The sequence below is a fragment of the Phocoena sinus genome, chromosome 2 (genome assembly GCF_008692025.1).
Source record: "Phocoena sinus isolate mPhoSin1 chromosome 2, mPhoSin1.pri, whole genome shotgun sequence".
In the NCBI taxonomy this organism is placed as follows: Eukaryota; Metazoa; Chordata; class Mammalia; order Artiodactyla; family Phocoenidae; genus Phocoena; species Phocoena sinus.
The window spans coordinates 60,900,756-60,920,644 of NC_045764.1; the positions used below are offsets into that span (position 1 = coordinate 60,900,756).

Sequence of the window (19,889 nt, forward strand, 5' to 3'; positions counted from 1 at the left end):
GGGCTCTAGGCACACGGGCTTCAGTAGTTGCGGCACATGCAGGCTCTGTAGTTGTGGCTCGCAGGCTCCAGAGCGCAGGCTCAGTAGTTGTGGCACACGGGCTTAGTTGCTCTGCAGCATGGGAGATTCTCCTGGACCAGGGATCGAACCTGTGTCCCCTGCATTGGCAGGCAGATTCTTAACCACTGTAACCACCAGGGAAGTCCCAAGAGCATAGTTTTTAGGTTGAAAATTCAGCAAACTTCACCTTGCTGCATTATAGCAAGCTAGTGTATTTTAGCTCAGATTCTGTTTCCTGGCAGATTGATGTGGACTAAAGGGATTACTAGACATTACAAGAAAATTCACAATGAAGGAAAGGTGGGAAAACAGGCATAAGAGGAAGGTAATTTATTAATGCATCTGTCACTGAAATTAATGGGGAAATGGCATATTTGCTGAAATACAGAGGTAACCTCACATTTGTTAAAAGGCAGACACTGAGTCTTATATTGAATCACTTTCCTTATTTAGGTATTCAGTGCAGGGTGACTGACTGCATTTTTTTGCATGGTGTTTGTCCTGAGCAAAATTGTTCCTGTATTATGATGAGAAATACTCTCAAGTCAGTTTGCTGCTGTTAAAAAGGATTAGTGCTCAGGATGGCAGTGTTAATCTCCAGAGCTGCCAGTGTAGGGACAAAAGCATTGAGAGTTGGGAGCAAGGGTATAAATACTTCTTTTTTTGTTTTGTTTTGTTTTTACATCTTTATTGGAGTATAATTGCTTTACAATGGTGTGTTAGTTTCTGCTTTATAACAAAGTGAATCAGTTATACATATACATATGTTCCCATATCTCTTCCCTCTTGCATCTCCCTCCCTCCCACCCTGCCTATCCCACCCCTCCAGGTGGTCACAAAGCACCAAGCTGATCTCCCTGTGCTATGGGGTATAAATACTTCTGGACCTAGCTTTTCCTATGTTGCCACAGAGCCCTGAATGAGGATAAGTTGATCCTTTAGAGACTTTTGTATTACAGTTTAACACATATTGGAAGTTTCTAATTTAAATTTATGCTTTTGGATAAAATGGATTAGAGAGATTGAATTGCTACAGGCTAAAGAGAAACAACAAAGGTCACTTGATTTTGAGGAGCTCTCTGTTGAAAGAAGTTTTAGTGTGAAATGACTGGAGTTAAGAAAAAAAGAGAATGGGCTTCCCTGGTGGCGCAGTGGTTAAGAATCCATCTGCCAATTCAGGGGACATGGGTTCGAGCCCTGGCCCAGGAAGATCCCACATGCTGTGGAGCAACAAAGCCTGTGCGCCACAACTACTGAGCCTGTGCTCTAGAGCCCGCGAGCCACAACTACTGAAACCTGTGCGCCTAGAGCCTGTGCTCGGCAACAAGAGAAGCCACTGCAATGAGAAGCCCACGCAGCTCAACAAAGAGTAGCCACCTCTCACTGCAACTAGAGAAAGCCCGCGAACAGCAACGAAGACCCAATGCAGCCAAAAATAAATAAATAAAATAAATTTAAAAAAAAAAAAAAAGAAGAAAGAATGAACATCCATTCAGAGACTGCCTACCAAGTGCCAGGTAGTGTGGTGAATGCTTCTTATCTGTTGTCTTGTTCAAGCCTTATCTTTTCATGAAGAAATAGAGGCTCAGAGAGGTTAAGTGACTTGCCCAGATCATACAGGAGTGAGTGAGAGGGTGGGTTCTTTCTGACTCCCAAACCCACTACACTGCTAGACTTGTTTCTTGGTGGTTAGATGGCTGACATCCCAGGACTTTATTTCAAGGGTAGGTTTCACTCTTGCCCACATTGTCTTGGAATACAGGATTTTAGGTACTAACTGTGGAACCAAGGGTGCCAGCCCATTCTTCTGGACCTTTTGGGTTGCTAGCCCCTTGCCTAGAGTTCATCTGAAAATTATAGCTGCTCTTGGGAGCTTAATATAGCATGAAGACTATGTTGTTGGTTTTATTCTCTCCTATACCATACAACACCAGTAGATAGTGTCCAGGGTATAATCACTTAACTGACAGATTTCTCAGCCATTTTATAGTGGTTCTCTGGTTTCTTAGTCAAGAAACTTGTTTTTATCAATTTAAACATGATTGTGGGAGAAGTATGTAATTACGGTAAGCTTTGACTATGCTGTAACAAATCTTACCCATACCTAACAAGCTGGTTGAGGAGGGTTGTAAGTGATAATGTTAGTTTTTCTGTACATCAGTTCAGACCTTTTCCCAAAGGAAGACCAAAGCTGTTTGAACTGTGACCACGCCTTTGTTGCCAGGTGTGAACAACTTGTGATTATTCATAAGCCTAGATAGCTTCAAATCATTCACCTTGATCTGAAGTATTTTGTAAGCTGTGACTTAACCATTTGGCTCATTCTTTCTTTCACCAGGAAATACACTGAAGATTAATTTCAGGAATTTCAGTGATCCCTTCTGAAGAGTGTATCGCTCATTAAAATATCTGGGGCTTGTTTTTCTGGTAACAAACAGAACCACAAATTGGTCTGTACTTTGTGGCTGTGCCAAACCCTTGTGCAGACGGAGGGAGGGACCTGATGAACTGTTTAGAGAGAGGCTGTGGAAGATGAGACCATCTTTCTAGCTTGTCTAAGAGGTTCATCTCTTTGACCAGAGGAATGGGCATGCAGGAGAGAGAGAATGAGGCTGAACATAGCAGGCGATGTATGAGTGTATTTGTATCCGTAAATATCACATCACTGTTTATAGTACACTGGACTCTCTTCATGCAAGGCCTAGTCCTGCCAAATCTGGAGGACTTGTTCCCATGCTTAAAGCCAAGAACAACATCCTGACCAGCGGGGGACAGAGGTCAGCTGAAGGCAGCAGCTCTTGGGAGCTACAGGACATTAAGAACCTTGAAGGAACTGAGTTTAATGAGAAGGAAGCCAATATGTACCTGGAAGGAAGTGTGTGAAACCTGTGTGTCTCTTGTTGGGGTGTGGCTTATTTATGAGAAATGAAAAATCATCTTAATAGTTGGATTTCATATCACCTCCTGGTCATTTAACTATATTTCCCCCTCCCACCTGCATATTGTTTTGTCTTTTGATTGTTTTTATTAGAAAAAGAGGGAAAAGATATTCTGTTATTCTGGTGTTTTACTCTACAGGCAGCTTCAGAGATGCCCAGGAGAGAGCTGGCTTAAGAAGATGATATGTTAATTAAACAAATAGCCTTTACAAAATCTCCTAGGACCTTCCGGACTTGCCGCACTTTTGTTTCTGGGATCTTTCTGTGCCGGCTTCTTTTCCCTTCCGTCTTTCCTCATTCTGATGCTGGCCACTCACCCCACAGAGGCAACTCCAACTGTTTTCTGGTGGAGCATTCTAAGTTTGTCCTGTTGTCTTCTCTGGGACTCATTTCTCTGGTCTGACTGTAACTGGTTCTGGGCCAAAGTGATCGTCTGAAAGCTTTTCTTCATAGCCTTTATTTCTTGGCTCTCTTTATGCACTTTGCCTGATTAGTTTTGCTGGTTCTCTCCTTTTCCAGTTGATGTGAGGTATGTTGCCTCAGTTGGAGGGTTCTAAAGCTCAGGTGCAGCCCCAAGCCTCTTAGATTTTACCCTGGTTTGTAAAGTGCCTTTATCCTTTCCTAGAAATTGGGGGAATGAATCAGGTGCTCTGTTATATGAGGTATTGCTGACTCTCCTGGGATTCTAGTTTGCTAGTTATTTAAACACATATGTAGCAATTTGGATTGTATTTGCAAGGTAGGACTTGTTGCTAAGACTCTGAAGTAGGTCATTCCTGTTACCCTTTCTCCCCTGTTTTTTTTTTTTTTTTTTTTTTGCCACACCATGTGGCATGTGGAACTTCCCAGACCAGGGATCAAACCCATGCCCCCTGCAGTGGAAGCGTGGAGTCTTAACCAGTGGACCACCAGGGAAGTCCTCTCTCCTGTTTTTGAATTGAAAAATTAGAGACTGGGACTTCCCTGGTGGTTCAGTGGGTAAGACTCCCTGCTCCCAATACAGGGGGCCTGGGTTCAATCCCTGGTCGGGGAACTAGATCCCGCATGCATGCCGCAACTAAGAGTTTGCATGCCACAACTGAGAGTTCGTGTGCTGCAACTGAGAAGCCCCCATGCCACAACTAAAAAAAGATCCCACATGCCACAACTAAAAAAAGATCCCACATACCGCAACGAAAAAAGATCCCGTGTACTGCAACTAAGACCCAGTGCAGCCAAAATAAATAAATAAACAAATATTTTTAAAAAGTAAAGAAAAATTAGAGACCACGGTCACATAGTAGGTTGATCTTACACCTCTTGAAACAAACCTCATTTTGTATTCCTTATATGTAGCACAGATATTAACAAATAGTTAAATACACAATAGTTTATCTTTAAAAAAATATTTATTTATTTTGGCTGCGCCGGATCTTCATTGCGACAGGCGGGATCTTCATTGCGGCATGTGGACTCTTAGTTGTGGCATACACGTGGGATCTAGTTCTCTGACCAGGGATCGAACCCAGGCCCTCTGCATTGGGAACGCAGAGTCTTACTGACTGGACCACCAGGGAAGTCCCCACAATAGTTTAATAAATACATCTTAACTGAGGGGTTGGTTGGTTGATCAATTAAATTTCAGAATTCTCATCAAGTTGATCACATTTTGGACCAGTAAGTGAGAAACGTTTCTGATTGGAAGGGAAGAAATAGCCGTGCAGAAAACGTTTAGCAATTTAGAAAATGCATGCAAAAAAATCCTATTCTAAAATGAAGAAACAGAAGGGTGGTTTGGCTAGAGCGGAGACTGGTTAAAATGTAAGGAGAAATAGGGTGAGAGAGGATAAAAGAGCATGGATTAATCAAGAGATAGGAATAATTATGGAAATAGGCATCTTGTCAGCTTGGGATTAAACAGTAAAAATGAAAATTCCCACTCCTCCCCCAGTAGTAGGTTCTCTACCCTCACACCCCTCTCCCAAACCACTATCCAGAGGAGCTGTTAATGACCCTCTGGGCACTGGTGTCCAGTTTTGGGGGCTGCCATATGAAGCACAAAGAGGTCCTGTGGGGTCAGTCAGTGCAAAGAGCAGTTGGCCTTTACATTTGTTAAATTCTTCTAATCATTTTGCTGCTCTCAACAGTATTGCTAATTTCAGAACTAAAACCATTTTCTGATTGTTTTACTTTGTGTGACTGGCTTACGGGACCAAAACAGCAGCTGAGACTGCTATACTACACTGTGCGTTAGGCAATAACTCTTCAGAGGGCCCATCCACTTTTTTTTTTTAGCCTTAAAAAAAAAAAACAAACTGCTGGGTTTTTTTTTTTTGTTTTTGTTTTTTGCTTTGGGGCCAGTAATTTGCATATATTTGGGAGCCTTGGTCTTCCCCTCATTATTTCTTCATACATTCCTGTGCTAAGCCCTGCTCTCTGGACCTGGCTCTGGCTTCTGGCCTCATTGAGTTGTATGAAATTTAACAATTTCTGGTTTCAGATCTGTTTTCAACTTTTGTTTTCCCTGTTCCCTCTAGTAAACTTTGGGTTCAAACTTGCTTGGGGAAAGTTTATTTTTTTTCTTGCTTATTTTTTTGTTTCTGTAAATATATTCTCTAATAGCTATCTTTACTTTCTTTGTCAAACAGGCCACCAAGCAGTTTCTTGAAGAGATTAACAAGTGGACAGTTCAGTACAACGTTTCCCCGCTCTCTTGGAATGTGGCCGTCAAGTTCCTCATGGCCCGGAAGTTTGATGTGCTCCGTGCCATAGAGTTGTTTCACTCCTACAGAGTATGTACCTCAGGGATGGACCTGCCATGTGGCACCTGGGTTCTCTATGTTGCTGTTGTTTCTGCCACAGTCTACACAAACAGTGGTTCTCCCCACTCCCATTAAAAAAAAAGTGGATTGGTATCTAAGAGCCCTACCTTGGAGTGCGAAAATCCTTCTGAACATACTTAGAAGCTCCCTAAATAAATTTAAAAAAAAAAAAAAAGGAGACTGAGATAAGAGGCACTAGGATTAATTTAAGAGTTTAAAACTAAAGCTCACTTACACCCATTTTGTGGGTCATGTTGTTCAATATTCATTCATTTATTCAACAGATATTTATTGTATATCTACTATGTTCCCAGTGCAGAGATTACTATTTAGAAAGAGAGTAAATAAACAATTATAGAAATGTTATGATACGACAGTACTGGGTTCTGTGGAAAGCACATTTAATTAAGAGGGTCAAGGAAGCTTTCCTGAAGGAAATGACTTCTAAATTAAGAGTAGAAGAATGAGTAGGAATCAGACAGTAGCGGAGTATGGCAGAGAGAACAGCAAGTTCAGATGCCTAGTGGCAAGAGACAAATTGAGCTGATCAGAAATGCTGAGTGCGAGAAGGGGGCATGGCAAGAGATTGAGCAGCAGGTAAACAAGGCCAGATCAGAGAGTATCTGCTCTTTCTTAAGGGCAGAGAAATTCATTGAAGGTATAAACAACAGAATGCCTTGATCAGATTTGATCAGATTTGCTTTCTGAAAGATTATTTTCACTGTGATTTAGAGGATGGACCAGAAGGGCTATACTGGAGACAGACCAATTATAAGGCTGTTGTACTTACTAGGAGAGAGATGATTGTGGTGTCATTAAATGTAGTGTCAGGGAGATAGAGAAAAAGTGGTCAGATTCTAGAAGTAAAATTGATAGGACAGAGTTGCTTATTAAACTAGTGTGAGGAAAGGGAAGTGAATTCCAGGTCTCTGGCTTGGGTGGCAGGGTGGTAAATAGTGGTGGCATTCACTAATTAAGAGACACTGAATGGGTACAGGTACGTGGAGAGAGTAGGTCATGAGTTCAGTTTGGCCGTGTTAAGGTTGAAGTGCCAATGGGATATCCAAATAGACATGTCCTCTAAGCAGTTGGGATGTGAGTCTAGGGTTGGGAAAAGAAGGCTGGACTGAAAGTAGTGATTTCAGAGTGACCAAAGTAGAATATTGGAGGTGAATATTGGAGCCATGAGAATGGGTGAGGTCATCCTGGGAGAGTGTGAGGAATAGGGAGATGTGTAGGGCAGAACCTCATTTCAGACTTTTTGCTTTCTTTGGTCCAGTGTTGTTTTTTAAAGTTAAGTTTGAATGCTTTATGTAAGGCATGCACTCTCCTGTGATTCCAGCACTCATACTGTCTTCACTTGCTGCCTTGCCTCTGAAGGCATTTGAATTTGATTTTAGGGATGAATTGGGGAAGAATATAAACAAAGACCTAGTTTGTTATATTCACCAGAGTGTCCTTAGCACTTAGCTGAGTGCCTGGCACATAATAGTTGCTCAACAAATACTGACAGAATGAATGAATGAGTCAGTGAGTGAAATGAGTGAACAAATGAATGAAAAAAAGCCCACAAGAGACTTAGAAGGAGTAGCTGAAGAAATAGAAAAACCAAGAGAGTATTTTTTTTTTTAAGTCAAAAATAGAGGATGTCTCAGGAAAAAGAGAATGTGAGTAGTCACCCTTGTCATGTAGAAGAAGGACTGAAAATGCCCATTGGATTGAGCAGGAGCTCTGGATGGTATAGTTAGTTTGGGAGGAAACGAGAGTGCAGTGGAATGAGTGTGAGGGAACTGAGGATGAGTTTAAAGAATCTGGCTGTGAAGATGAATTAAAATGAGGTCATGGTAGCTGTTGTTGGAGAGTATATTGAGGGGAGGGATGGCTCCTATTTAAGACAGGAGAGGCCTAAGCCTGGAGGATGTGTTAGGATATCTGTTTCCAGACAGTTTGGGGTGCATATTTTAATATCAGTGCTGCTGCATGTTTAAGAACTTTGACCTTGCACTGTAATGATTGATATATAGTGGTTGGTCTTCAGGGTTAGGATTCTCACTGATTCAAAGAAAAAACCTAAGCCCGAAGGGGCTGATAAGCTGGCATTGGACAAGAATTCTGACAACACTCAGTTGGCCTAGAGGGGGGTTACAAAGGAATTCATGATTCAGGAAGCTGATTTCCAAAATCCCTTATCTCTGAGATTTGGTGGTTACATAAAGCTGTCATGGGTGTACAGTATTTTTATATTAATTCATCTTGCTTTTTTTATTTTCAGGAAACACGAAGGAAGGAGGGCATTGTGAAGCTGAAACCTCATGAGGAACCTCTCCGTTCTGAGATCCTTAGTGGAAAATTCACCATCTTAGTGAGTATTAATGAACCCCTCTTGTAGTGTCTTGTTATTTTCTTGTGTAGCTGTTCTCTTTGGACTTTGTTCCTAGATATCTTATCCTGAATCAGAGAGTCTCAACAGTGGAGAGCAGATGTGAAGTTTGGCATAAAATTATTCTAGTAATAATTGAAAATCAGTTGTACAGTACATTTAGAAAAGTTTCTTCACAGGTCCATTAAGGTTAGTTAAGGCCTTTGGGATGGGTATAAAATGTGTCAGAGGCCCATCCTTCCTTATTTAATGCAAGCTCTCTCCACTTAGAGACCACAGCCTTTCCAGTAAGTATCCAGCAGTACTTTTAAGGCAGAGTATAGAAACCATTGTTATATTCTATGGATTTCTCCTGTTGCTTATTTCTTTGCTATCCTGCCTGGGAAAATTAGCTAGGCAGCCAGTGTAGACCATTGTTTAATTTCTCTGTAATTGAAGAGTTAAGAGAATGTGGTTTTTTCCTACCACAGTGGGAAGGAATCCAGGGGATGCTGAGAATCAGACATGGGATGATAAAAAGCTTTCTTCCTTTTCTGGAGCAATTGATGCAAGTCAGAGAAGTATTATCAGCATCTGTTCTCTTCATAACAAACCTTTGTGCAGGATAAGAGGGCTTCGTGATTTCTGTGATTTTCTATTTGATTTCTAAATATTTTTTGTTTTGTTTGCTCTAGAATGTTCGGGACCCAACAGGAGCCTCCATTGCCCTCTTCACTGCCAGATTACATCATCCCCACAAGTCAGTCCAACACGTGGTACTTCAGGCTCTGTTTTACTTGCTAGACAGAGCTGTGGATAGGTGAGCATGGAAATTGTCTTTTGGGTGTTCTACATCCAGATGGGAAAGTGGCACTGTTTGATGTTTGATTTGATTAAACTCAGCAGTGCATTCACTATGCTCCTAGGATGTGCCCTGGGCAGTGCTATGAATGGAAAACATTCCATGTCTTTAGGGCTTGGCATGTTTCCAGGTACTATGTAGATGTTGGGTATTCTGCATCTTGACCTGCTTGGCTGTATTTCAGGGTAACAGAAGCTGAGAAAGCTAGTTAACTAGCAATTCTTAGTGTATTGAGAATGATGTTATTGAAAGGGAGTGAAGGTGAGATGACCTGTGCTGGTTCTTTCCGATCATTCTCCCCTGATGTTGAAGACCCTGTGGGACCTCAGTTTCTTTGTCTGTAAAATAGGAATAATGCAGAGGATTTTGAGACTCAACATTCAGGAGAGAGGAGTCCAAGAGTATAAGTTAAGCAAAATTATTTTTATAAATAGGTGCATAAGCCAAAAGAAGCAACTCAGGTCATGTCTCCCTCCCTGCTCTTAGGTAAGTAGTATTATCACTGTTCTATAGACAGAGAAACTGAAGCCCCAAGAAGTTTTGTGGCTCTTTTACAGTCATCACATATTGATCCAGCTGGTCTAAGATCCTGGTTTCTTCACTCTTGGTCAGAGCTATTTGTACCCTACTATGTTATCTTCCTCTTTTACTTTCTTTTTTCCCTGGTGCTTGCCATTTACAGTTTGTTATTGCTCTCAATGTCATTGGCTGGTCCTCTGGGTTAGATGTGATATATCGAGGGCTAAGACCAGAGATAGTGAGAGACAACTGTGCACTTCAGTCATACTTCTGGACTTAGAGGATGGGAATAGCCAAAGGATTGTCTGAAGCGGGGCTCTCCGTCTAGTTCACTTGTTGCTGCCTTGTTACTGTTAATACTTTCATATACTTAGCTTCTGCTGGTGGTGTTCGGTGAGAGATATATCCAAACCACACACACAGCATTATTCTGAAAAAGAGAAGTTACTAAGGAGAGAGGGCCAGCGGTCAGCAGCCAGTCAGAAATGTGGAATTTCTCAGTTCTTCTTTCTTATGCTTGGTCTTCAGGCATAATTTCTAGAGTATAGTTCCCTTTGAAATGTTTCCTTAGCTCAGGGGAATGAATGGAAGGCTCTTTTACCAGAAAATTTAGCATTGCCTTCCTGTTTGAGCAGCTTAGAGAGTCGGAGCTCTTGTGTAGGCATGACAGTGGCCAAAGCTGCTTTTTCTAGTGTGAATATTGAATCCCATAGGAATACCACACAGGTAAATGTAATTAAAACTTTGTTCTCGTGATGTCCATCCCTTTCTTAAAAACCCTCAGTGACTCCTCATTATTCAGAGGGTGCATGTTAGGTAAGTAAATGTGAACCTTTTTTTTTTTTTTTTTTTTTTTTTTGCGGTACGCGGGCCTCTCACTGTTGTGGCCTCTCCCGTTGCGGAGCACAGGCTCCGGATGCGCAGGCTCAGTGGCCATGGCTCACGGGCCCAGCCGCTCCGCGGCATGTGGGATCTTCCCGGACCGGGGCACGAACCCGCGTCCCCTGCATTGGCAGGCGGACTCTCAACCACTGCGCCGCCAGGGAAGCCCAATGTGAACCGTTTTTTTTCTGAATGAAATATTCTCACTAATGAATAGAAATTCTTGTTTTCCTTTGTTACCGTGAACCAGAATGGAAGAGGAGGAAACCCTTCCTCTTCACTTAATCTTCCCCTTTCTTTAAGGCCCAACTTCTGTGACTGGTTCCCTCACCACTCCAACTTGTCATAAAATTCTTTTTACTCTGACTTTAATCGCAGTTATTATTAATACCAATGATTTCGTATTTAATTATACATGGCCTTATGATGTCATTTGTCTTACATGGATGTTTTTTTCATCTACCGGTAGATGGTAAGCTCCAGGAGGGCAGGGAACCTTCTTTTCAACATTATATAATGGGAAATTCCCAAATCTCCATGGTGGAGAGGAAGTGGTGTCATCAACTTTCACATGCCTTTCATTCATCTTCTTCAAAGTGATCTGTAACCAATCTTGTTTCATTGAAAGCCCCTCACCCACCCCTTTACCCTAGATTATTTTGAAACAAATGTCAGGGACTGTGGTAATCTTGGTGTTCCCAGTAACATCCTAGCTCGGGAATCAAACTCAATAGGGTAGGGAAGCAATTATTTTTAGTAGGGAACTAGCGCTATTATTGTAAACCTCATCTTCTGTACCCAGAAAAGTGAAAATGCTATTGCATTTGTATTTATTTCATGTGCCTTCAAAGGATGAGCAATTTCAGGTCTATGAATATAGAACCTGCATCATTATGTACCATAGCTTCTTTTTATTAAATTCTATTTCCCCTGGCACTGACTTCTCTTTGTTTTAGTGTCCCGCCGCAGGCTGGAGCTGTGAGGGGAAAACCTGTAATTCTTTGAGTTTGGCCCCTGTTGAGCTTGTGGAGAAAAGGGAAGTCTCTAGATCTGGATAGTCTACTCAATGACTGTGCCACTCATTGAACAGAATCTTTGATCTTGGTGAATCAGTCTCTCTGGCTGGGGTCATGAAAAAAGGAGACAAGATTTAGCACTCACTTTATCATGTTAAGGGCCATTTGAAATTAAGTCTGCTGGAGAAACTTGGGTCTACTTCAGAGATTTTTTAAATTAATTTATTTTTGGCTGCATTGGGTTTTCCTTGCTGCGTGCAGGCTTTCTCTAGTTGCAGAGAGTGGTGGATACTCTTCGTTGCGGTACGTGGGCTTCTCATTGCGTTGGCTTCTCTTGTTGCGGAGCACAGACTCTAGGCATGCGGGCATCCGTAGTTGTGGCTCGCGGGCTCTAGAGCGCAGACTCAGTAGTTGTGGCGCACAGGCTTCATTACTCCGCGGCATGTGGGAACTTCCCGGACCAGGGCTTGAACCCTTGTCCTCTGCATTGGCAGGCGGATTCTTAACCACTGCGCCACCAGGGAAGCCCTACTTAAGAGATTTTTGAAATGCTGCTTCATGGGTAGGTGCTTCCGCCTTGTATTCTGTTGAAAGGATGAAGATACGGAGGCTTCCAGGAGGTGATGCAAAAAAAAATACGGATACAAAATAACATTGAGACTTCTGATTTCAAGAATGTGTTTTGTGTCAAAAAATTTTCTCAATTGTAAATAAATGTGAAAACTGTTGCTATCATCAGTGAGTAGTCCAATCAAATAATTTATTCTGAACAACCATTTAGGTGTGCAGATCAGGAGCAGGTAAGGATCGGGCTTGGTGGAAGAGTGCAGCTTTGAGAAATCTTTAGGAATTAAGAAGATGGGATTGAGTAATACTTTTTCTATCTTCACATGTTCCTAACCTCAATCTGGGAATAGGCTCACCACCTCTTAATCTACTTTTTAACATGCCTTCCAAAGGCTATTTGTGGGTTTATTCTCTTCCTCCATTAAAGTCATAAGAGACAGATACACCATCATTGAGCTTAGAATTTTGCTTTACAGTTTTCTGTGGGCCTAAAGTATTTTTTTAGTGATGGGCTCTAGCCCACTGAATTACAAATCTGTGACCATTTATTATGTATCTGTTTGCAAGGACTGTGCTGGGGACTGTTGAGGGTTATGAGGTAAACTTTTGTTTGGGCCCTCTAGGAGAGACTCAGATGGCTACACAAGGTGGGAGTACATTAAGAGCCACAAGAAAAATCCACAAAAAGATTTATGGGGCTTCAAGTGGGTGAAGGATGGTAGTACATTTGGTGACAATTATCAGGGGCACCTTCATAGAAGAGGAAACTTTTGAGTTGAACATAGAATGGTATAGAATTTGGATAGGCAGATGCAGAGATGTAGGAGGAAACAGTTCAAATTTTGATAACCTAGATGCTCTGGAACATTCTCAGCCTGTGAGTTTGGTACTTGATGAATCTGGATAAATATGCATCAATAAGTATAATTCCAATTCCAACATGTGGGGTATTCCCTCCATACCACCAAGCAATTCTCCCCCATAAACTGGGTGTTCTGCAGTTCATTTCAACTCTGACACTATGTACCTGGAGATAGCCTCAGATCACACAGGTTAAAGGCTCAGTCCTAAAAGACTGTCCCCTGCCCCCTTCAGACTCCAGTGGCAAGTCCAGGTTGTCACCTCTGCTTCTGACCATAGATCAGAGGTTCCAATGCCCCCTCCTTGGGTTCGATTAATTTGCTAGAACGGTTCACAGACTCAAATGTTATACTTAATAGGTTACCAGTTTATTATAAGAGGGTATAACTCAGGAACAGCCAGATGGAAGAGGTGCATAGAGGGCAAGGTATGGGGAAAGGGGCATGGAGCTTCCATTCCCTCTCTGAGAGAGCTGCACTCCCTGCACCTGCATGTGTTCATCAACTTGGAAATTCTCCAAATCTCATCCCTTTGGCATTTTATGGAGGCTTCATTCATTACAAGGCATGATTGATTAAATCATTGGCCATTGGTGACTGAGCTCAATCTCCAGCCCCACAACCCTTCCTGAGTGTGTGTGTGGGGGGGATGGGACTGGAAGTCCCAACTCCCAACCCTTTCTAGTCACGTGGTTGGTTCCTCTGGCAACCAGCCCCCATCCTTAGATGATCTAAGGGCATTCTAAAAGTCACCTCATTAATATAGCAATGGATGCCTTCCTCGCGCTCCTGGAAATTCTAAGTTTTAGGAAGTTTGCCAGGAAACAGGGTCAAAGACCAAATATATATTTCTTATTATAAATTCTTCTTGTAAGGCCAGTCACAAAAGTTCAGGCCAGTTCAGGAAGGCAATTATTTCAGTCCCAGATGTGTCCCACACTCTCTGTGTCTTTGTTTTGACCCAGGTTTTCAATTTGCCTCATCCATCTTATTACTTATAAATGTTTTCATTCAATGGTTGCTTTACAGCTTTGAAACTCAGAGGAATGGACTGGTGTTTATCTATGACATGTGCGGTTCTAATTATGCCAACTTTGAGCTGGATCTTGGCAAGAAAGTCCTAAACTTGCTGAAGGTAAGGCTGTGAAATGGCCCTTTCAACCCCCCTTCAATGGTTAGGGTGATTTTTTTCTATTCTTTATGAGATTTAGGAATGATGTAAACTTCAGACATTGTGTTCAGTTTAAAGGTCACCTGTAAATGATGACCAATATCTGCTTCCTCAGAACAAGAAACAATCTTAAAAGTAAAGTGGGAGGAATTAAAATAAAATACACAGGAACACTGAGTCATAAAGGTGGGATGTCTCTTTCTGGGAGTTTTTTTTTCTTCTGTACGCGGGCCTCTCACTGTTGTGGCCTCTCCCGTTGCGGAGCACAGGCTCCAGACGCGCAGGCTCAGCGGCCATGGCTCACGGGCCCAGCCGCTCCGCGGCATGTGGGATCTTCCTGGACCGGGGCACGAACCCGCGTCCCCTGCATCAGCAGGCGGGCTCTCAACCACTGTGCCACCAGGGAAGCCCTCTTTCCGGGAGTTTTGTAGAATAAGAATTAATGAAGCCTAGGTACGGCCATTGTCTATGAAAAATGTCACCTAACCAGTAACTTGCAGACTTTTTGTCTCAACCTAGTCAGAAATATGTTTTACATTGTAACTTAGTGTACAATAATATCAATATATGTACACTAACTATACATATACATGTAAAGTTATATACATAGATAGGTTCTTAATCTCTTACCTCAAACTCTTAAGTCCAGAGATATTATTTAATATTTTGAACTTTAAAAGATAATATGGTCTGTATGTCACTTTAATATCAAATATTTCTGCAATGAAATGTATTATTCATATCATAACCTTTGGAGAAGAGCAAAGGTTATAAATAGCTTATGGGATTTCAGGTCAGATTTTGCTGTCCCATGAATTTTTGCACTAAACTTAAAAAAGAAACTAGTGGCTTTCAGAGCTGTTTAGATTTCAGAATTTGAGCATACAGATGTATGTATGTGTGTGTACATATTTATAAAACAAAAAGTTTCACAAAACAAGCTTTACTTTTACTCTGTACAATCATTTTGATTATTCTGTTCTATAACATTTTAAAAACGTTAGTCATAACCTACTAAATTGATTTCAGGACCCACTGAGTGACAACCTGCAGTTGGAAAAACATTGATCGAGGAGTCTGTGTAGTCTTTTTTTTTTTTTTTTGGCCCAGCTGTGTGGCATGTGGGATCTTAGTTCCCCCACCACGTATTGAACCCATGTCCCCTGCATTGGCAGCGCAGAGTCTTAACCACTGGTCCACCAGGGAAGTCCTGTAGGAGTCTGTGCAGTCTTTGTTCCGGGACCTCACTTGGGAGTACTGTGGAACTAGATGTTTAGAAGTGTTTATTTACTATTACAGCTTTACAACAGAAATTATATAAAGAGAGTATTATACTGCATGTTGTTTTCTGGGACTTCACTTGTGATTGTATTACTAAAATTCCTATTGTGGCATTTAGCTTTGATTCATTCCTTTTTATTGATGGGTGAAGGATTTATACCTTTTAATTCCTCATCCATTTATGAATACACCAGTTTATTTATCTACTTCTCTTGATGGCTCTTTGGGTCATTTTCTGATTTTTGCTATTGTGAACAGTGCTGCTATGAACATTTTTATACATGTCTTCTGGTGCATGTGTGCAAGAATATCTCTAGGGCAGTGTTTCTCAACCATTTTTTCATTATTGCCTCACTAAGGAGTCTTTTTTAGACTCCCCCCACCCCCAGTTGTTGTTCTTCTAATGAAATTTTAATACCACAGATATAATGTATATATCTTGATGTACTGAATGTATTAACATATATATCTTGATGTACTGAACGTATATCTATGCTTTATGCACAAAAAGAGTGTGTATGTTTGGGTTGTTTTTCCCATTCCCCACTCTCCTCAGAACTAATTTCACCCCCTTGGATGTGATATCACCTCTATTGAAAATGCATGCTCTAGGGGAATTCCCTGGTAGTCCAGTGATTAGGACTCCGCACTTCCACTGCTGGGGGCCTGAGTTTGATCCCTGGTTGGGGAACTAGATCCCGCATGCATACCGCAACTAAGAGTGCACATGCTGCAACTAAGAAGCCCGCATGCCACAACTATGAACCCACATGCTGCAACAAAGGATCCTACATGCCAAAACTAAGACCTGGTGCAGCCAAAATAAATAAATAAATATTAAAAAAAGAAAAGAAAAGAAAATGCATGCTCTAGAGTATACATCTAGGAGTAGAATTACTGGGTCGTAAGGTCTGGGAAGATTCAGTTTTATAAGATAGTGTTTAATTGTTTTCCTAAGTGGTTGTACCCACCTGCCATGTGTAAAATTTCCACATCCTCTCCAATACATGATAATGTCACACTTTTTAATTTTTCCCAATCGAGTGGGTATAAAATGGTATCTTGTGGTATAACTTACCTCTCTCTTATTAGTGAGATTAAGTATCCCTTCATATATTTATTGGCCATATATGTTTTCTTCTGCTGCAAAATGCCTGTTTATGGCTTTTACCCATTTTCCTATCATCCATTTATGTAGTTTTGTACTAATCTATTTCTCTGTGTGTGTGTATATGTACATTTATATACTCTCAGTTTATAGCTTGTTTTTTCACTTTTTATACAGTCCTTTTGACTAACGTAAGTTCTTAGTTTTAGTATGATTAAATAAGTCTGTATTTTATTTTCTGCTTAATATGTTTTGCATTGTAAATCCTTCCCTATTCCAAAGTCAGAAAAAATATATTAGCTATTTTATTTTATTTTACTGCTGTACCACTGATTCCACCATGTGTATTAATGTTTTTAGTGATTTTTTTTATTGTGGTAAAATATACATAACAAAACTTACCATTTTAACCATTTTAAGTGTACAATTCAGTAGCATTAAGTACATTCACAATGCAACCCATCACCACTATCCATTTTCAAAACTATTCATCATCCCAAACAGAAACTCTGTGCCCATTAATCAATATATCCCCACCCTGCCCCACAGCCCCTGGTAACCTTTATTCTACTTTCTGTCGCTATGAATTTGCCTATTCTAGGTCCTCATATAAGTGGAATCATGCAGCATTTGTCCTTTGTGTCTGATCACTTAGCATAATATTTTTAAGATTCATCCATATTGTAACATGTATCAGAATTTCATTCCTTTTTAAGGCTGAATAATATTTTATTGTATGTATATACCACGTGTTGTTAATCCATTCATCTGTCAAACAGTTGGGTTGTTTCCACTTTTTGGCTATTGTGAATAATGGTGCTATGAACATTGGTGTTACAGCATCTGTTTCATTCCTTGCTTTCAGTTCTTTTGTGTATATGCCTAGAAGTGGAATTGTTGGATCACGTGGTAGTTCTATGTTTAACTTTTTGAGAAGCTATTTTCTTTTAAGAATTTAAAATTTTGTTTTTGTCATTTAAGACCTTAATCCATCTGGAGTTGATTTTTGAGTATGGTATGAGATGTAGGAATCTGACTTTTTTTTCCATATGGATAGCTAATTTTTTTCCAGTTTTGCATACTAAATAGTCCCTCCTTTCCACAACATAGGCTTTCTGTTTGTCAGTTTTAACAGTCACAATAACCTGGTAAGTTAATATATCACAGACAGTTTAATCATCTAACCATCTTTCTGTATTATTCATATTGTTTTCAGGTTTAAATAACACTATTATGATCATTTAAGCTTTTTCTTTTAAATTATTTTAAGAAGGTATTTCTAAGACATGGATTATTTGGCTAAAGATTATGAATATTCTTAATCTTTTATACATTACTAGGTTACCCTCCATAAAAGTGGAAAAAAATTTACACTGTCACCAAGAAATACGGGTATCTATTTCCTTCAGCCATCCCAGTACTGCATTCCATAAATTTTTTCTTTTTTTTAACATCTTTATTGGAGTATAATTGCTTTACAAGGGTGTGTTAGTTTCTGCTTTATAGCAAAGTGAATCAGCTGTACATATACATATATCCCCATATTTCCTCCCTCTTGCGTCTCCCTCCCACCCTCACTATCCCACCCCTCTGGGTGGTCACAGGGCACCGAGTTGATCTCGCTGAGCTATGTGGGTGCTTCCCACTAGCTATCTGTTTTACATTTGTTAGTGTATATATGTCCATGCCACTCTCTCACTTTGTCCCAGCTTACCCTTCCCGCTCCCCGTGTCCTCAAGTCCATTCTCTATGTCTGCATTTTTTTTTTTCACGTCACATGGGTAATGTGCCACAAGGATGGAAGGAGGCACATGTCACACAAGCGCATGAAAACCCAATCATCACACTTATGAACTACAAAAGGATCGATGTCTGCATCTTTATTCCTATCCTGCCCCTAGGTTTTCCAGAACCTTTTTTTTTTTTTTTTGGATTCCATATATATGTGTTAGCATACAGTATTTGTTTTTCTCTTTCTGACTTACTTCACTCTGTGTGACAGACTCTAGGTCCATCCACCTCACTACAAATAACTCAATTTCGTTTCTTTTTATGGCTGAGTAATATTCCATTGTGTATATGTGCCACATCTTCTTTATCCATTCATCTGTCGATGAACACTTAGGTTGCTTCCATGTCCTGGCTATTGTAACTAGAGCTGCAGTGAACATTGTGGTACGTGACTCTTTTTGAATTATGGTTTTCTCAGGATATATGCCCAGTAATGGGATGGCTGGGTCGTATGGTAGTTCTATTTTTAGTTTCTTAAGGAACCTCCATACTGTTCTCCATAGTGGCTGTACCAATTTACATTCCCACCAACAGTGCAAGAGGGTTCCCTTTTCTCCGTACCCTCTCCAGCATTTATTGTTTGTAGATGTTTTGATGACCATTCTGACTGGTGTGAGGTGTTACCTCATTGTAGTTTTGATTTGCATTTCTCTAAAGATAAATGATGTTGAACATCCTTTCATGTGTTTGTTGGCAGTCTGTATATCTTCTTTGTTGGCAATCTGTATATCTTGGAGAAATGCCTGTTTAGGTCTTCTGCCCATTTTTGGATTGGGTTGTTTGTTTTTTTGTTACTGAGCTACATGAGCTGCTTATAAATTTTAGAGATTAATCCTTTGTCAGTTACTTCATTTGCAAATATTTTCTCCCACTCTGAGGGTTGTCTTTTCGTCTTGTTTATGTTTTCCTTTGCTGTGCAAAAGCTTTTAAGTTTCATAAGGTCCCATTTGTTTATTGTTGTTTATATTTCCATTCTCTAGGAGGTGGGTCAAAAAGGATCTTGCTGTGATTTATGTCACAGAGTGTTCTGCTTATGTTTTCCTCTTAGAATTTTATAGTGTCTGGTCTTACATTTAGGTCTCTAATCCATTTTGAGTTTATTTTTGTGTATGGTGTTAGGGAGTGTTCTAATTTCACTCTTTTACATGCAGCTGTCCAGTTTTCCCAGCACCACTTAGGGAAGAGGCTGGCTTTTCTCCATTGTGTATTCTTGCCTCCTTTATCAAAAATAAGGTGACCATATGTGCATAGGTTTATCTCTGGGCTTTCTATCCTGTTCCATTGATCTAAATTTCTTGTTTTTGTGCCAGTACCATATTGTCTTGATTTACTGTAGCTTTGTAGTATAGTCTGAAGCCAGGGAACCTGATTCCTCCAGCTCCGTTTTTCTTTCTCAAGATTGCATTGGCTATTCGGCATCTTTTGTGTTTCCATACAAATTGTGAAATTTTTTGTTCTAGTTCTGTGAAAAATGCCATTGGTAGTTTGATAAGGATTGCATTGAATCTGTAGTTTGCTTTGGGTAGTATAGGTATTTTCACAATGTTGAGTCTTCCAATCTAAGAACGTGGTACATCTCTCCATCTGTTTGTATCATTTTTAATTTCTTTCATCAGTGTCTTATAGTTTTCTGCATACAGGTCTTTTGTCTCCTTAGGTACGTTTATTCCTAG

The 19,889-nt window shown here is 40.5% G+C and overlaps 1 protein-coding gene and 1 non-coding gene across 3 annotated transcripts in view; one reads left to right on the forward strand and one right to left on the reverse strand.

Annotated features, from left to right (window-relative positions):
* PTPN9 (protein tyrosine phosphatase non-receptor type 9) overlaps window positions 1-19,889 on the forward strand; it is a 79,951-nt gene that overhangs the window by 29,723 nt on the left and 30,339 nt on the right. For both annotated transcript variants that reach the window (XM_032623586.1, XM_032623587.1), the window contains 4 exons: window positions 5,627-5,770; window positions 8,073-8,162; window positions 8,855-8,979; window positions 13,895-14,000. In XM_032623586.1, the coding sequence (XP_032479477.1) occupies window positions 5,627-5,770; window positions 8,073-8,162; window positions 8,855-8,979; window positions 13,895-14,000 (465 nt within the window). The remainder of the gene's footprint in view (window positions 1-5,626; window positions 5,771-8,072; window positions 8,163-8,854; window positions 8,980-13,894; window positions 14,001-19,889) is intronic.
* Window positions 18,197-18,291, reverse strand: LOC116750277. The gene has a single exon (XR_004348973.1). It is a non-coding gene; the product is annotated as a small nucleolar RNA U13 (small nucleolar RNA).